The 16,099-nt window shown below is 38.0% G+C and overlaps 1 protein-coding gene across 7 annotated transcripts in view; it reads right to left on the bottom strand.

Annotated features, from left to right (window-relative positions):
- Nucleotides 1-16,099, bottom strand: part of NTNG1 (netrin G1) — a 212,329-nt gene that overhangs the window by 30,778 nt on the left and 165,452 nt on the right. For 3 of the 7 annotated variants that reach the window (XM_075182570.1, XM_075182572.1, XM_075182571.1), the window contains 2 exons: nt 16,008-16,067; nt 8,379-8,546 (listed from right to left, as the gene is read on the bottom strand). The exons of 2 other annotated variants lie outside the window; for them this stretch is intronic. In XM_075182570.1, coding sequence (XP_075038671.1) covers nt 8,379-8,546; nt 16,008-16,067 — 228 coding nt within the window. The remainder of the gene's footprint in view (nt 1-8,378; nt 8,547-16,007; nt 16,068-16,099) is intronic. 2 more of the 7 variants (XM_075182573.1, XM_075182575.1) reach the window with 1 other exon arrangement.

Here is a 16,099-nt window from a genome sequence, read left to right as displayed (position 1 = left end):
TGTGCAATAGCATTCTGTGAGATGCGAAAAGTTTAGTGTAGAATAGCATTTTGCAGAATGACAAAGAAATAGTTTGCAATGTTATTATTCCCCTTGAAACCTGATTTTGGCGCAACTTTGCTCATCTCTAATCTATAGTTCCAGAATTGAAATATCTTGTGTATCGTGGTAAAATAATAATAACAACAGAAACCATCCACATACATCCAGGCATATGAAGTACGTAGCCTATTTGCTTATATTCACTGAGAGAAATAATGGATAGCCCTAATTGAAAAGAAAAATGGAGAAAGATAGAAAGTGGAAATAGCTTATTTGCTGTTAGCAGTAGTAGCATTACATAATAATTCAGCTCTATTAGAAAATTGAATCAATGAATTTTCTAGCAGGCAAGTTAAGAAAATAAACAAGAAGCATAATGTGATGTCTGAATTGAAGTCTGACTACACAGATTTATCCAAAGTCAACGCCATGAATACAGTACCCATCTATTAAAATATATATTGGAATTCAAATATAATACTTTAAATTTGGTAATAGTTAAAATATGCTGCTTGACCTGTTATTAAACTAAACCTCGAAATATATTTTTTATTTTTTAATTCATATGTAACAAACTGATAGGTAACATCCCTCTTTCATCTTTTACTGTCATATGATGCTATGCTATATAGTGTTGTGATTTCAGTGTACCATGCATTACAGTTGCTGATCTGATATGTCCATAGTTGAGTGTCGTTGTAAGTTCACCACAAATCATTTTTTGGAATTTCTTTGTGAACAAAAGACCTAATGACTTATATCTGCCTGAGATATGTAAACCTACAAACCACGCTGCCAGTGTAACCGATCATGCTGTACCATGTCAAATTCCACAAAACATGGGATGAGCAGTGCAGAACATACATATTTTATGAAAGGTTCCCTTGAGTGTTATTTATATGTTAAAACCAATGGGGGAGAGAGACAAGACAATAGCAATGCAATGCCAAAGAAAAAACTGCAATCCAATTACCACTGTATACTGTAAAATTTGTCTATATAGATTCTGTTTTTGATTTCTTCAATTTAAACATTTGATGCTATACAGCTGGGTGTGACCTGTGTATTGTGGACAGACAGAACAATCAGGTGAGCACAACATGTGATTCTAGGCTTTGGCAAGATATACAATAAAAATACCAGAACAGATGTACTTCACAGCATTAATGGGTAATATGGTTCAAAATGTCCAGAGAAGACTATTTAATCTGTACTGATGAATAATTAATATATTTGGGGACTGCTTATTGCACACGGATATTTTATCCTCCGTATTGTATATGAATATCAAATAGAAATGACTGCATGCTTAAACAATTAGAATTGGGCTGTCTTGCTGAGATACCAGTATGTTAACAGATAGGGCCTGGCCTCTTGTCCCCACCTCATTATTAATTAGCTTTATTTTCCAAACATCACTGATACAGTCTTATCTATGTGTAGGTCATAGTAACATATTGGCCACCAGGCCTGCAGAAATTTCTACTTTAAATAGGTAACATTTTGGGGCAGATTCAATTGGCCGCCAGGTGCTGCTGGACATTATCTCAATGCGCACATTACGGTAACAGATCTACGCTCACATCTCTATTGGACGCAAGGGAAAATGAGCAGAGAGATGAGTAGACGCATCTGGCACCTTGCGGCTAATTGAATCTGCCCCTTGAAATGCAAATACAAAAAGAAAGCGCTAATTAGGGGAGGAAGGGGACTCCATCGGGATATGTGGATGACATGAAATAACCAAGAATGTGGGAGGTTTGGGGTTATAAATGGAGAATGAGGAATTAATTAAAGAGGTAAGGAGGACTAATGGAAGAGATTAGGGCAAGATAAAGTATATATATCACCTTAACAGAGGGGAGATAAGGAACCAGAGTTGAACTGAAAAGGTAGAGTAGTCAGTGGAGGTACAAAGTGGTGAATTGTACAAAGAGGGGAGGCAGGAGGAAAATGCTGAATTACTGAGGCTGGTAAGGAAAGGATGGTTAGTTGTTAAAGAGAAATTTAAATACTAAGAATAAAAAAGTATATATATTATAATAAGATCCAGTGTAGGTTAACATTAGGCCAGCTCTGATTACACTGACAATCAAAGGTTGATGACTTTATGATTTTTTGAATATACATTCCACATACAAAGTCATTGACTACTGACTTGCAAGTCTCACAGTCTCACTTTGATTGAGGAGTTTCACATGGTAAACTCCAGAAGTAAATCTATCTATATATATTTTACGTGGAAACTGGCAGGCCTATTGCTTGATCTGATCCCCTGTGATATCTTCCAGCCACTTTCATCCACATGATCTGCTTTAAGATAAGCAGATGCACAAGCAGGAAGAAGAGACAAAGAGGAGGAAGAGTGGAATGGTAACTGCCACCGATGCTCAAACCCATCTGGCACAGTGTAGGTAAGCAGCAGCTATATCACATGGTCTTATATGCATTAATATACGTTATAGGGTGAATATGAACCTTTTTAGACATGGTGGCTATATGGGGGCATATTGTTTTTCTATACACATGCAAGTCTTAGTGGGCATATCAGCTATGTTGGTGTATTGGCAATTTGAGTCTATATTGGGGTATTCTGGCTATGCGGGACTTATTGACTGGTTGCATGTGATGTAATGTGTTGGCATATTGGCTATATGAGGGTATGTGAGGCTATACGGCTATTTGAAGGATCTGATGAACAAGGTATTTCTTTGCCATACAATGTAAAGTAAGTAGCTATATTTTTGTTTTATGTTATTTTTGCCATAGCTTCAGGCACACACTTAGGGGGAGGTTCCTATTTCATGGAAACCCTCCCCGAGCCCCCACTGAAGCATTGTGGCTGGCGCCATCCTCAGCCAGCCACCTTACTCTATGCAGCAGTGGATCATACTGATCAGAGGCGGAACTACTGGGTCCCATGCCGATAATGGATCTCGCTGTTGCTACTGCTGCCCGTTAAAAGAAAAAAACCGAATATACTTACCAATCTGGCAGCGCCCGAGACCCGGCATCCTCCTCCCTGTTTGCTTCTCACTGTATGTCGGGGCATGACGTCATCACATCCCGACATTGTCAGTGAGGAGACCAGTGACACAGAGAGGAGCCACAAGAATCATGAAAGAAAACAGAATACGGAAGACAAAGATAAGAACGAAGGCCAGGTAAATGGTAAGTAAAGGAACAAAGGCAGTGGGCGCAGTGTAATAAAAAGGAAAGTGATGTAGGGCACAATGTGGTGGTGAAGGGGGCCAGGTGCACAGTGTGATGAAGGGGGGCAGGAGCACAGTGATGCAGAAGGGGGCCAGAGGTACAGTGTGATACAGAAGGAGCACATTGTGATACAGAAGTGGGTTAGGGAGCACAATGTGATACAGAAGGGGCATAGTGTGATGGTGAAGGGGCACAGTGTGATGGTGAAGAGGGCCAGGTGGCACAGTATGATACAAAATGGGCACAGTGTGATACAGAAGGGGCACATGTTATATATTTATGTTTTTTATACTTGAAATTTGAAGTACACAAAACAAAAAGATACTATACGTTTTGTGTGTGTGTGTGTGTATGTGTGTGACCCACATTTCCCTAATACCACCTCTGATACTGACACATTCTTCTTCTTCCCTGCTGACATCAATCATGTCATGTGAGGCGTGAACCATATGACATGGGCAGTGTCCCACGTTTCAAGCCAGCGTGAGGGGCAGACAGAAGAGCCCTCCAGCACAGCGCTGGATAGAGAAGGTAATTGTGCGTGGGGGCATGGGGCTCATGGGGCTCACTCACTCACTCACAGCTCCTGAAGGGGAAAGTATGTGCACCTAACAGTAATGCACATAGCATTGCTCATGTATTTGAAGGCTATGGGAAGGACTGGAGAGCGGCCTTGCACTGTCTAAAATAACAGCCATGCCCCTTGCATGCTTGTCATGCCCACTCTAGTAGTATGGCATGGAAACCCCACTCTAGAAATCCTGCATATGCCCCTGAGCTTGCACACTAAATAGTTACCTCTATGTTGCAATAAGTATGTGTTGTGTTTCTTTTCACAAATCCATGCATTTCAGGTATATATGTCTATATTTGCTGTAATAGCATTTTAATGTAAACGTTTGGCAGCGCTCTGTGTGTCATACCCAACAGTTGTGCTATGTGCGGAATGATGTTCATACTGGATTTGTTTTAATCCAAGTAATATTTTTTGAGCCCCAAATGAATTTTACCTCTCGGACTGTCACTGATCCCTGTGAATTCACTGTATATACAATTTTAAATGGCAGGTCTGTGATCGGAATCAGTAAATTGCCTTCCCAACAGTGTTTACTATGGTAAATGTTGTATGTCTTTTTATTTGGTTACATATGACACTTTGATTTTAAAAATAGTTAAATTGGACATTACAATTTCATTGCTGTTGCTTTCAGTACTGCCTGTTTTCAGAAAGATTGTAGAGAGATGTCAGTCAGAATAAACTACACATTTATCACTTTCCTTTGTATGAAAAGATGCCTCTTAAATGATTTATATATGCGTAATTCCACATTAAAAGATTCAAAGAAATATCCCTATAGAAGCATAGTATGCTTTGATTGTTTTCTGGAGCCTTCACTATATTAGTTAACTGCTGGGTGTCTGTCTGTCCATCTATAAATAAGCACATTTACACCCATGGTTCCTTTAGAATGAATTTAAATAGTTAATCTTGAATCATACAGGTCTTATTTCAAGCCCACAGTTATTCTGAATATCAGGCACCTATTTTTCTCTCACAGCGGAAACTGCTCATCCTAATTAAGATGAAGAGTCTCGCCCCATTCCCAGCTCCTTCGCTTCTCTCAAAGGTGTGATAAAGGTTTTTATTCATCTTCCCCTCACCCTTGCTTTTTTGTCTGATTGGACAGACGCTCATGTCTTTTAGTCAAGTTACAGTAGAGGAGGGCAGTCTGGTAACGATCATTAGAATGAGGAGCATTAATTAAGTCTATGGAGAGAAATTAGTAGCTGTAAAATGTCTGTCATTTTTGGTGGAGGTGAGAACCCCAGGAGAAATGTCTGCAAGAGGAACAAAATATGTTCTTTAAAAAACATAGAGAACAGATAACCTATAAAGCACCATTTAGATAGATATATACGGTGCACAATAACCCTTAGTGGCATTTCAGATTGATTATAAATTGCAGCACAGTTCATTAAATGGTAATACTACCAATTTTAACACAAGAAGCGTTGCAAGTGCACTACGGACAGACGCATGTGCATCTTTAGTCACACACAAAATGATGCATTTTTTCTGCTGTCCTTTGCTGTGTACAATTCTATGTCTGGTATTTAGTCTATGCTCAATAATAGGTCTCACTTATTAATTAATACTTGCAGACAATAACATGTGTCTCTTGCTACCCACTTCCCCCACAGCACCTTTGCAGTAATTAATTTTTCTGTAAACATTTACCATCTTTGTCTGCTAGTATACAGCGTAACATCTTTCACCACTAAATTCATTAGGACTACAGGTCCAAACCAACAAAGAACATTGTATAGATTATAATTAATATTTACTTATATCGTGGCAGAATGCTCAGCGATTTACAATGGTGTATGATCATAAAACATTATACAGGAGCTGTTTCAACCCTCATGTTAAATTAGGATATTCTGGTATAGCTCCAAGATTGAGAAGATCTACAATAACTTGCATTGTAAGGAATGTCATGGATGAACGTTCTACAGCAACCTATTTGGTGCTGATAAAACGATGATGTCGAGTAGTAATTAGGACAGAAATACATATTGATAATTTAATCAAAATGTCAAAATCAGGTCAACATATTTATTATTTACAAGATCACCTAGCCATAAAGAAATGTATTACTCATTATATGCAAATTAGCTCACCCTCCCTGAGTTGTTTCAGTCTGACTCTTATAGCAGTGGTTATTAACCAAATGTGTATGTACCCCTGGGAGTACAAGACAATATTCCGGGGGTGCGAATGATCACGCTACAGTTTTTAAGAAAATAATTTTCAATCCATGCATTCAAATGAAGTTTAAAAATAATGCACTTGCCACAATTACCATTACAATTACCACTTCCATAACAGCATTGCAGATGCTGATATCATTTTCGGATCTGTGTGAGATGGGATTATCAATTTTGCATATAAAAACAAAGGGCAGAAACCACCTAAATGCGAGTGATACAATAATTATTACTAAGCAACAGCAAAATAGTCATTGAGAATTGAGTCTATGTTTAAATTTTAAGTTGAACTTCAATAAAAATGTATCTAAAAGTACTTTGCAGTAAAATAATGTTTTCCTTATATAAAGCTCTGAAGACATTTTTCAAGGGGGTGCGATAAAATATTTTAAGAATCATAGGTTAAGAACCACAGCTCTATAGAAAACAGGGTTCCAGACTTGGGGTAAAAGAGCCGAATTTCAGGGGCAATTCTGATAATTTTACAGAACTGGGAGTACTCATCACTTATTGTAGTCATGTAAAGCAAAAAAAAATATATAGTATAAATATAGGTATATATAGCATAATACAGTAAATAGATCAGAGACTGACCATACGACTCTTATAAAATATACCACTATCTATGTGCAGTTATTTTACAAATAGTGTCTTAGTAAAAGCCAAATACACCAATGTATTTTTAATAAAATCTCCAAAGCACAAATATTAGTTAATTTATTCGGCCCAGCGCTAACCATCCTAACTGTATATTGGTTTTCATTTTGAAAAGCCGTTTGTAGGTGGTTGGCAAAACTTTGAGATTTCTTTGTTCTATATTTATCTGTTCTTTCTCTTCCGAACCTTTAGTTCTCTCAAATAAACATTAACTAATGAGTCTTGAGCACTTCAGCTCTGAGGCAGTAGACAGAGCTATACAGTATAAGCAATATTAAGCAATTGAGAGGAGGTAAGGAAGGATCTGCTGGAACAATTAAAGTGCACTTGTCATCTATGCACAGTGGATGCGGAACAAATATTTAAGAGAATGTATCCTATTTACTAGGAGCTAGTGCCATCTCTTACCATCACACTGTGCATCAGTGAGGCCTTTGGATCCTAGTGAATGGATAAATTGGACTCGCATACATTAATGATTCAGGCTACCCTAGGCTAATATGCTCACCCTCCACAGAAGGCTAAAAGGCTGTAGGCAATAACAAACTTATCCTTAATTTAAAGTCCGACTTCATTCACCCTACCAACCAATATTTATTTTAATGTGTTTACAAAATTCAGCTCCACTTGGCTTTTTAAAAGAGTCATGGCAATGGCTTTTCTTAGTCTCCCACCTAACTTCCCTCCTTCCAGTCTCCCACTTACCTCCCTCCTTGTCTTCTCCTTGCCCCCCCTCTTCCCCCCTTTTCCCCCTTCCCCATCTCAGCCTCCGTTCTCCCCCTTTCCTCCTCCTACCCTTGCGTCTCTGTCCGTCCAACCCTCCCCTTAGATTTTACAAAAAAAAATAGATCAGAATCAAACAGTGAAAATCTGCTCACCTCAAAACTGTGTGTCGTGCAGCCCTTTGCTACTCCTCAGCTGTTCCATACAGCACTTCAACCGTTCCAAATGTCCTTCTATATCTCTTGTAATATGAACATTCAGACGTCTCAGTGTATTTCAAGGGCACAACTTTATTCTGATAAAATAAACTAACAATGTAAAACCATTTCACGGTTTAAAGTGCTGCATGGCACATTTGAGTAGCAGCAGAGGACTTGCATGACACATATATTTGAGGTTTGCCTACAGGTGAGCAGATTTTTACTGTATGACTATGATCCATTTAAAAGCTGTACAGACTATTGGAGTTTTCTTTTCCATGGCTGACCTGCACTGGTGGATTTCTATGAATATTTAGTAAAGTATAAATATATTTTAATGTCAAATAGTGGCATTACATTTTAAATTACATTACAAAAGGGTGTCTGCGTGACCAATAATTAAAAGGCTAAATGTTCAACAGTCATAATGTGACAGCAAAACAGATTAACATATACTCTGCAGAATGCGAACAAAAGTGTTATATGTGGTTATTAAGGTGCAATGAGTGTATTCTTCCATTGATCGGTTTGGATTTCAAGCTGTAGTTAAAAATTATATATATAGTTTTGTAGTAAGCATTAGAAATAATCACTAATAACACTCCGTATTTGTTCCTACAGTCACAAAACTACTAGCAAAAATGTATGTAAAAAAAGATAACAAAAGTACAAAAAGCAGAAAAAACAAAAAACAGAAAACACCCGTTTCCCCTAATTGCCATCCCCGCCATGCAAAAGTGATTTCTGGTGTGTGAGGAGCATGTGGAAACTAACCTATGCATACATTTACATCATCCAGTTTGGCAGACCCATTTCTGTGGAAACCTTTCTTGCACTTCTCACACTGCTGACCACGAGTGTTGTGTCTGCAGCCCACGCAGACCGCCGTGTTTACAACCTCGATGTAAGTGCAGCGGCTGGAGTGCCCGTGGCAATAGCAATCTTGTGAGACAGGAGGTGGGGGGGAGAAAGAGAGAGAGAGAAAGCATGCTTGGTAAGGACTGTGTGAGGGGATAGGTAGGTAGATGTCAGCATGATGTGGTGACACTGAAACTAGGAGGGTATTCATTAATATAAACTAGTGCTGACCAGAGTCTTTTCAGATAGAACTTAAGGCTGAAGTCAAATAGAGTTGCCTTAAGTTTCACCAAGGTTATTACTATCTGAGTTCAATAAATACTCCCCCACCCACCCCAGCAGTAATAATACCTTGACAGGACCTCTGTCACCATAATATGAATATAAATAAGGTATAGAGAATACTGCTGCTGTATTCAAAAACCCAAAGAGAATTCTAAAGTCATGCCTCTACATTTGTACCACACTATAATAAAATAAATCATTTTTTAAGCCTAGCCTTCAAATTTTATTCAGTAGTAGAAAAAAATGGTATTGTCGCTTCCCTTTTGACATTTCTGTAAGCCCAGTTCCAAACTGGAGCTAGGAGCAGGATCATGACAGAGGTGCCTCTGAACTTGCTGGTTGAAGAATGTTCCAGAGAATGGAGACATCGCTGTCATGAGCCTTCTAATAATGTATAGATAGAAGATCACTGGACTATCAACATATTTCAGAAGGCCGCATTAGTGGAATATAAACAATTTGGCAGTAATCTGTTCAAAAACATCACAGGATTACCAGCTCTTCAATTTATTTACCGACACGTGTAGATTATACATGGCTCTGGTTAATTACAGCCATATAATCTGTACCATTTAAAAGTGTCAGTAATTAATGGAATGAGTTAGCAGTCCTGGTTCTTCAACGTTCTTTTAGGTAAATAGAAACAGGATAAACAGATTTCTTATGAAACAAGCGATTGTCAAAGGGGGAAAAAGGTGGTAGTGGTAGTCCTAACTGTTTTCTTAAAAGGTGTATAAAGAAAGTTCAAACGTTGTAATACTTTTTAATGTAAACATGAAGTTAACTAGGTGACAGTATGCAATGGTTCAAATAAAATTATGTATAAACATTTTCCCACTTGATAGTCTGCTAAATAAAATGATATCATTATACCAGATACGGCAAACAATAACAACAAATTCAGAGCCAATGTTTTTAAAGGCAGGAAAACAAAGGACATTTATTTTATATGAAATAGATATAGTCAGATACAATTGGGCAGGTCACTCTTTGCAGACCAGAGAAAAGTTGTAGGGTCACATGACTTACACACTGAAGCAGATGAACAATGTGGTAGATGCAAAAGAACAAAGAGGACAATGACTGAATGGGGCGAAAGCAGCAGCCACAATCAGGAGGAGTTTGGGGAATACAAATAATAATTGCCTTTTTATATCCAGGAATCATTACATTGTCTCTGGAAACATAGAAACATAATAGTATTACTGCAGATAAAGACCAATTAGTCTGTCTAGTCTGCCCATTCACTTATTAACAGTATGTTCAGAGCATGTGTTTAGATCATCTATTTGTGGATACAATAGTATTTATGTTCACAGTTTTGCCAGCGTGTTGTGGCTGAAGTCTAAAATGCTAATGGCTAATGATAAAATTATTAAAGGCGATGTTCACCTTCGACTCAGGGTTAATATTTGATTCTAGTAGGCAGCAACTATAATTTTACAAAATACATTCAATTACCTGCGTGCCACAGTTTGTCAGCAGACAATTTCACCAGATCTCTTTCTGGCTGGGAAAACGGCTTCATTATTTCCCATGGTAGCCAAGGATATCTGCCACCTAGGCAGTTTTTACATGCAACCTTCCTGCAGTATCACACTGCTATGTCATACAGAAAGCGAGATCCAGTAGGAATTGAAAAACAATAATGAAAAATATGTGCCCTCTCGTGACAGTCCATATGATGCTCAGGCAGTGATACTATTTGGATTCAATCCTAGTATTAATAGTGGTGCTAGTGTATCATACAAAACCACTTCCTGGTGACTAGTGTATGAGACAGACTCCTTTCACTGTGACTAGTGTACAAACATAGAAGTCCTACCAGATGGTGAGCATGCAATTCAGTCTACCTTACTGTGGCTAGTGTACAATACAGACTCTTTTCCCTGTGGCTTATGTGCTTACCTAACCCGGAAGTCAGTTACCCACATCTGGTTTCGGAGCTTCCATAGACCTGTACCTTTAATTGCTCATAGAACTCAGTTTCCTGTACTGTACTGTACTGAAATCCTAATTGCTGCTACATTTTAGTCCAGGAAAGGAGAGTGAATGTTATAATCCAATAACAGCGCAGGGTAATAGCAACTCTGGAACTTGGTGGGAGGCTACGAGCAATGGCAGAAGCATGGTCATGGGCATATGAAACAGTGTGAACAGATCTGTGATAACGATCGCCCCAGTTAAAATTCAGGCTTTATTTTCATTTTTATAATTTGTAAAATGATCTGGCTTGCAGTAGATTGGTTCTTCTGGAGTAGAAATGTGGAAAACATGCAACAATTAACCCAGCTGACAGCTATTCAATCTCTATGCAACTGGTAGAATATGTTATTCTTTTAACTACATGCAGGTGGCCTTCCACTTTATTTCTGAAGAGTTTGTCTTGGCATTGGAACAATGTTGTAGCATATGGATTACTCTTGACAGATTTGTAGACCCTAAAGATTCCAAGGGGTAAGTTTATCAAGCTGTGGATTTTAAAAGTGGAGATGTTGCCTACAGCAATCAAATTCTAGTTATCATTTATTTAGTAAATTCTACAAAATAACAGCTAGAATCTGATTGGCTGCTGTAGGCAACTTCTCCACCTTTTCAAACCCACAGCTTGATACATTTACCCCTAGTGCTCCAAATGTAAAAGACTGAATAGGATAATTATATAAAAGTTAACCCTGTACTGCCCCCATTTTCACCTCTAAAATTTAGATGTGCTAGTAATGCATTCTATAGAAAAATCAATATATGCTAGGTACAAGTCATCTACTCAGCATAAGAGCAAAAACACTGTGCTAATTAATTACCTAAACGAATTTTCAGACCTACCAGTTGTCAGTCATTGCCTCTATCTTGTTATGTCAGGAATTAAGTTTATTGATTTGGATTTTACTCTGCAAGATACACACAACTGCCTTTATAGGACTTTTCTAAAGCTTCAAATGCCAAAGGCAAAACTAGCAAGTGCCACTTAATTTAAGTTAGTTACAAGGTTTTTTTTTTTCATTTCTCATAGCTTAGCAAGCAAAATCAATTGGACTTTAATATGTGATTTCTACTAGGGTGCTGGGAATTGCTCGCATATATTTTTAAGTGACATAAAAAGAAGAGACAACATTTTGAGTGTCAAAATTGAAAATGTTTATTGCTGGTGAAAGAAGCTGTAATTAACTTTTTGCAGAAACGGAGTTCTCTCTAAAAACTGCAAAATAGATCCAGGTTTATACATTCTTTGAACTCTACATCACATTTTCTACGAAGTGTCCGTTTTTGTCTCTAGCGGATAGAAGAAGAAAACTCCTGCACTAAATTTTCATCACCTTTTTGTAGTAGTAGTGAATTGGACAGTGAAAGTGTTGTTCTGGGAATGTGGCACTTGGCTATGAGGCCACAACCAGGCATCACACTCCCATTCTGAGGACCTGAGACAGTGGTGGTGGAGCTGCCGTTTCCAAGTGGTGGGCACAGCTTTAGAGTATGGGGAGAGGGCAGCCATGGTGCTTGCACAGGCCCTGTATGAAATCATCAACCTGCAACACCCTGTGTGTCTGACCAAATGCTATCTGTAACCCTAATGACAGATCCCAGGCACCAAAGAAATACTGTCTGCAGAATCATGGGAGACGTTTGTATGAAAAATATCACACACTAGTCATGCAAGCTTGTCAATCACAGGGGGCGCATCATATGGTCACTAGTGTAGCTAGCTAGTTGCATTCCATTAAAGGTGTATTCTCCGCTTAAAATATATATATTTTTTTGAAAAGGCTCTCTTATCTTGAATAGAACATTTGTTGTGACCTCCACCTTAAGGTGTATTGAACAGGATCCTGACATTTTAACACAGCCAGGACCTCTGATGCTCAGGAGATGAATATATATAACAATTTAGTTTAGGTCCAATACTCAGATAATTACTTGTCAGATCAGACTACTAGTTAATGCAGACATAAACTCCCATTTTACTAAGATCAGACCTAGGCATCAGTTCTAAACAGTAGTGTTAAGTTGAAAGCAATGACTTTAGCAAATGAGAAGAGGATTGTATTTATTACGTTTAAAATCTAGTTTTCTATTAGATTTATAAAATATAGTAATTAATATATAATTTATGTCTCTTATCACTAATTGGCCAAAATGAGGGACACCAAGTATAAACAAGGCCACGCAAATCTGGTTGGTGTGCAGGTCAGCATATAATGCTGGTCAGGAATGACTGAATATAATTATAGGTGTAATGACCACAATATGAGACCTTAGTGATATTTTATGCTCCAAGCTATAGGTGGGAAAGACAAAGACATTTGATGGCGTTGCACAAACCTGGATTGTGACTTGTACGCTTCAATCAGACGTAAAAAGTGTAAAAACATGCATGAAAGAAGCCACGGATAAATTTACTGGGAGACTAGAATTTGATGTACTCGGAAATTAATTGGTATGCATCATTAATACAGGTATTTACATTGTTTGATCACTATTGGCCACCTGCCACAGGACGGACAAAATGTGGAAAATTAACCCTTATGTTATTCAGAATGTATTAATATCCTAGTTAGACGGCCATATCGTTACAGTGAGGTATCATAGTACCAGACAAAGTGTGGGTAGTTACACTAATGACCTATAATGATATAAGGCATATAGTGATGTAAGGTATACACACAGAAAAAAAACAATAAGTACAGCGTTACAGATATGTCAGATTTTAAATCACCAGGCAGTAAGGAAGATAGAATATACCAATTAAAGACGCAGGATGTTAATTATTTGGAAAGCAGTAGAGATTCCACAGAGCTAGGTTTAGCCTAATATGTTTGGCTCTCAGGGTGACAAAGGCTTTTCCCACTCTCACATCAGAGCAGAGGTGGATTAATGTTAAATAATCTATAGTGGCTTAATTTAAAGGTATGGTCCACTTAGTTGGTGCTCTTGTGTCAAACATTTCAATGGGGTCTCTTAATTGGGGCCCCATTGTAATCATTACTGCTAACAGCTGTGAGAAAAGAGAGATTCCAGTGTTATACCTCTGAATAAGGCACAAAATACCAGACCGGGATGTTTGTAGCAAATGCAAACCCTGATTAGACGGGAGCAGTGGCCACTTCAACACACATCTCCTTTCCACAGCACAGTCAATGCTATGGACAACTGAGGTCCTCCCACACTGTAAACTCTCTTTTCCGACTACGAGGAGTGGTACTGATCCCAACATGACAGTGTCATGTTCAAAGAGAAGGACCCCCAATGAATTGCTACTCAAAGATTAGTTTTTCCAAAATGAACAATTCCTTTAAGAAAGGAATGGATAGGCAATGAGATTGTGCCCTGTTCTACTAAAACATTTGGAAAATATGGAAATGTTTTAGGTGAAAGGTATTGGGCCTGATTCATTAAGGAAAGGAAAGCAAAAAAATTAGTAACTTTGAACCTTGGCAAAACCATGTTGCAATGCAAGGGGTGCAAATTAGATTATTATTTTGCAAATAAGGAAAATATTGGCTTTTTTTCTTGTAGCACTCAAATAGTTGATAGCTTTATGTTTGTACTGAAATTTAAAGTTGATTTAGGACACTCCCTATCCCAATTATAAATCTGTCCCTGCACTTTAAATTTACCTCCCCTCCAATGCAACATGGTTTTGCCAAGATGCAAAGTTATTCATTGTTTTGCTTTACTTTCCTTAATGAGTCAGGACCATTATGTTTAGTTGATGGGGTGGATCTTGGGTACCAAAGGTCTGATGCTTACATATTCCAGTGATATAAATGTGGTTCGATCTGTACATAGGAAAATCATGATCACCTTCCCTATAAGATGGATATCCAGTAAATGAAAGTATTTATATTGTTCAATCGTGTCTACAAACTTTCAAAACAGTGCTGTGGTTCATATAATTATTGCCTAAATATAGATTAGTTGCTATGTTCATGGATCACTGAAAACAAGATTTACAATGTACGGTGCATGAGATAGGGGTAAGAGGCCTGGCTTTCCAAGGCACATGATGTTAACCTCTAAATTCTACATTTAATTTATCGAAGACAAACACATAATGCATTATAATGCCTACATGAACACGCCCGAAATAACCAACATGGTAGTAAATTAACTTTACCTCACACCCAGAGCAGACACAATTCATTGGTTAGCCCCAGTCTTGCAAATGCACTGAAGGGCAATGTGGTCCATAGTGCTATCAAGCCTTTGAAAGCCTTCACAAGTATTAGGAATGTTTATCTCATATATTGAACATACTAGGCCTATCACGTCTGGTGACACGATTTTACATACATTATTTCTGATATCCTTCTCAACTTGTAATTTCCTTAAATGTTGTAGAAGTCAATTTAATAATAAAATCTATCTGATACAGAAAATGTTTCTTTGTTTCCACAGATTTGTAACTTCTTCCCTATAAAAGATGCTATGGGCTAGATTTAATAAGCTGCGGGTTTGAAAAAGTGGGGATGTTGCCTATAACAACCAATCAGATTCTAGCTGTCATTTTGTAGAAAGCACTAAATAATTGAAAGCTAGAATCTGATTGGTTGCTATAGGCAACATTCCCACTTTTTCAAACCTGCAGCTTAGTATATCTAGCCCTATGTCTTGTGCTGTACAGAATGGGTAGTCAGCTCCAGTCCTCAAGTACCACAAACATGTCATGTTTTCAGGATTTCTGTCTATACAGGTGGGATGATTACTGTCCCAGCAAAATAGATTAACTCAATGCACAATTAAAGAAAACCTGAAAACATGACCTGTTGGTGATACCTGAGGACTACAATTGAGCGCCCTTGCTTCCCAGGCTTAAGTAACCTGTGGTTCTCAAGCTGTTGTGGAACTATAAGTCTCAGCATGTTCTGCCAGTCACAGTCACATATTACCTGTGTCTGTTGTACAGATTAAATGCATAATGACGCTTAATATAGACACATTCCTGTTAAGAGTACATTTATAACACATTTCAGAGCTCCCGCCTCAATCACAAAACTTCCACAAGCATTAGTTTAATGTATGATATAAGTAAATTGGCAGATTTTTTGTTGGTGCAAGTTTGCCATAATGAATTACCTCACACTAATTGTGTTGTTAATAAGGAGGGTAGGGGAAACCTTAGAAGAGAGTTTATGAAATTATAAAATGTTTGCATATAAATGAAAACTTCAGAAAATTTAGTATTTCCTCGGGTGGAATAAAATCTGTTTAATCTGTACGCAACACAAACCAGAGCCACTGTATGAATGGAGGATCTCCTACCTCTCTTGTGACTCGAAACTCGAGCAGGTGGCACAGTAGAGTGGGCTATTTTGGGAAAAACTGGACAGACAGGGAAGGAAAAAAAAAAAGAA

Source organism: Mixophyes fleayi, chromosome 8 (assembly GCF_038048845.1).
Source record: "Mixophyes fleayi isolate aMixFle1 chromosome 8, aMixFle1.hap1, whole genome shotgun sequence".
NCBI lineage: Eukaryota > Metazoa > Chordata > Amphibia > Anura > Limnodynastidae > Mixophyes > Mixophyes fleayi.
This window is presented reverse-complemented; position numbering and strand designations above follow the sequence as displayed.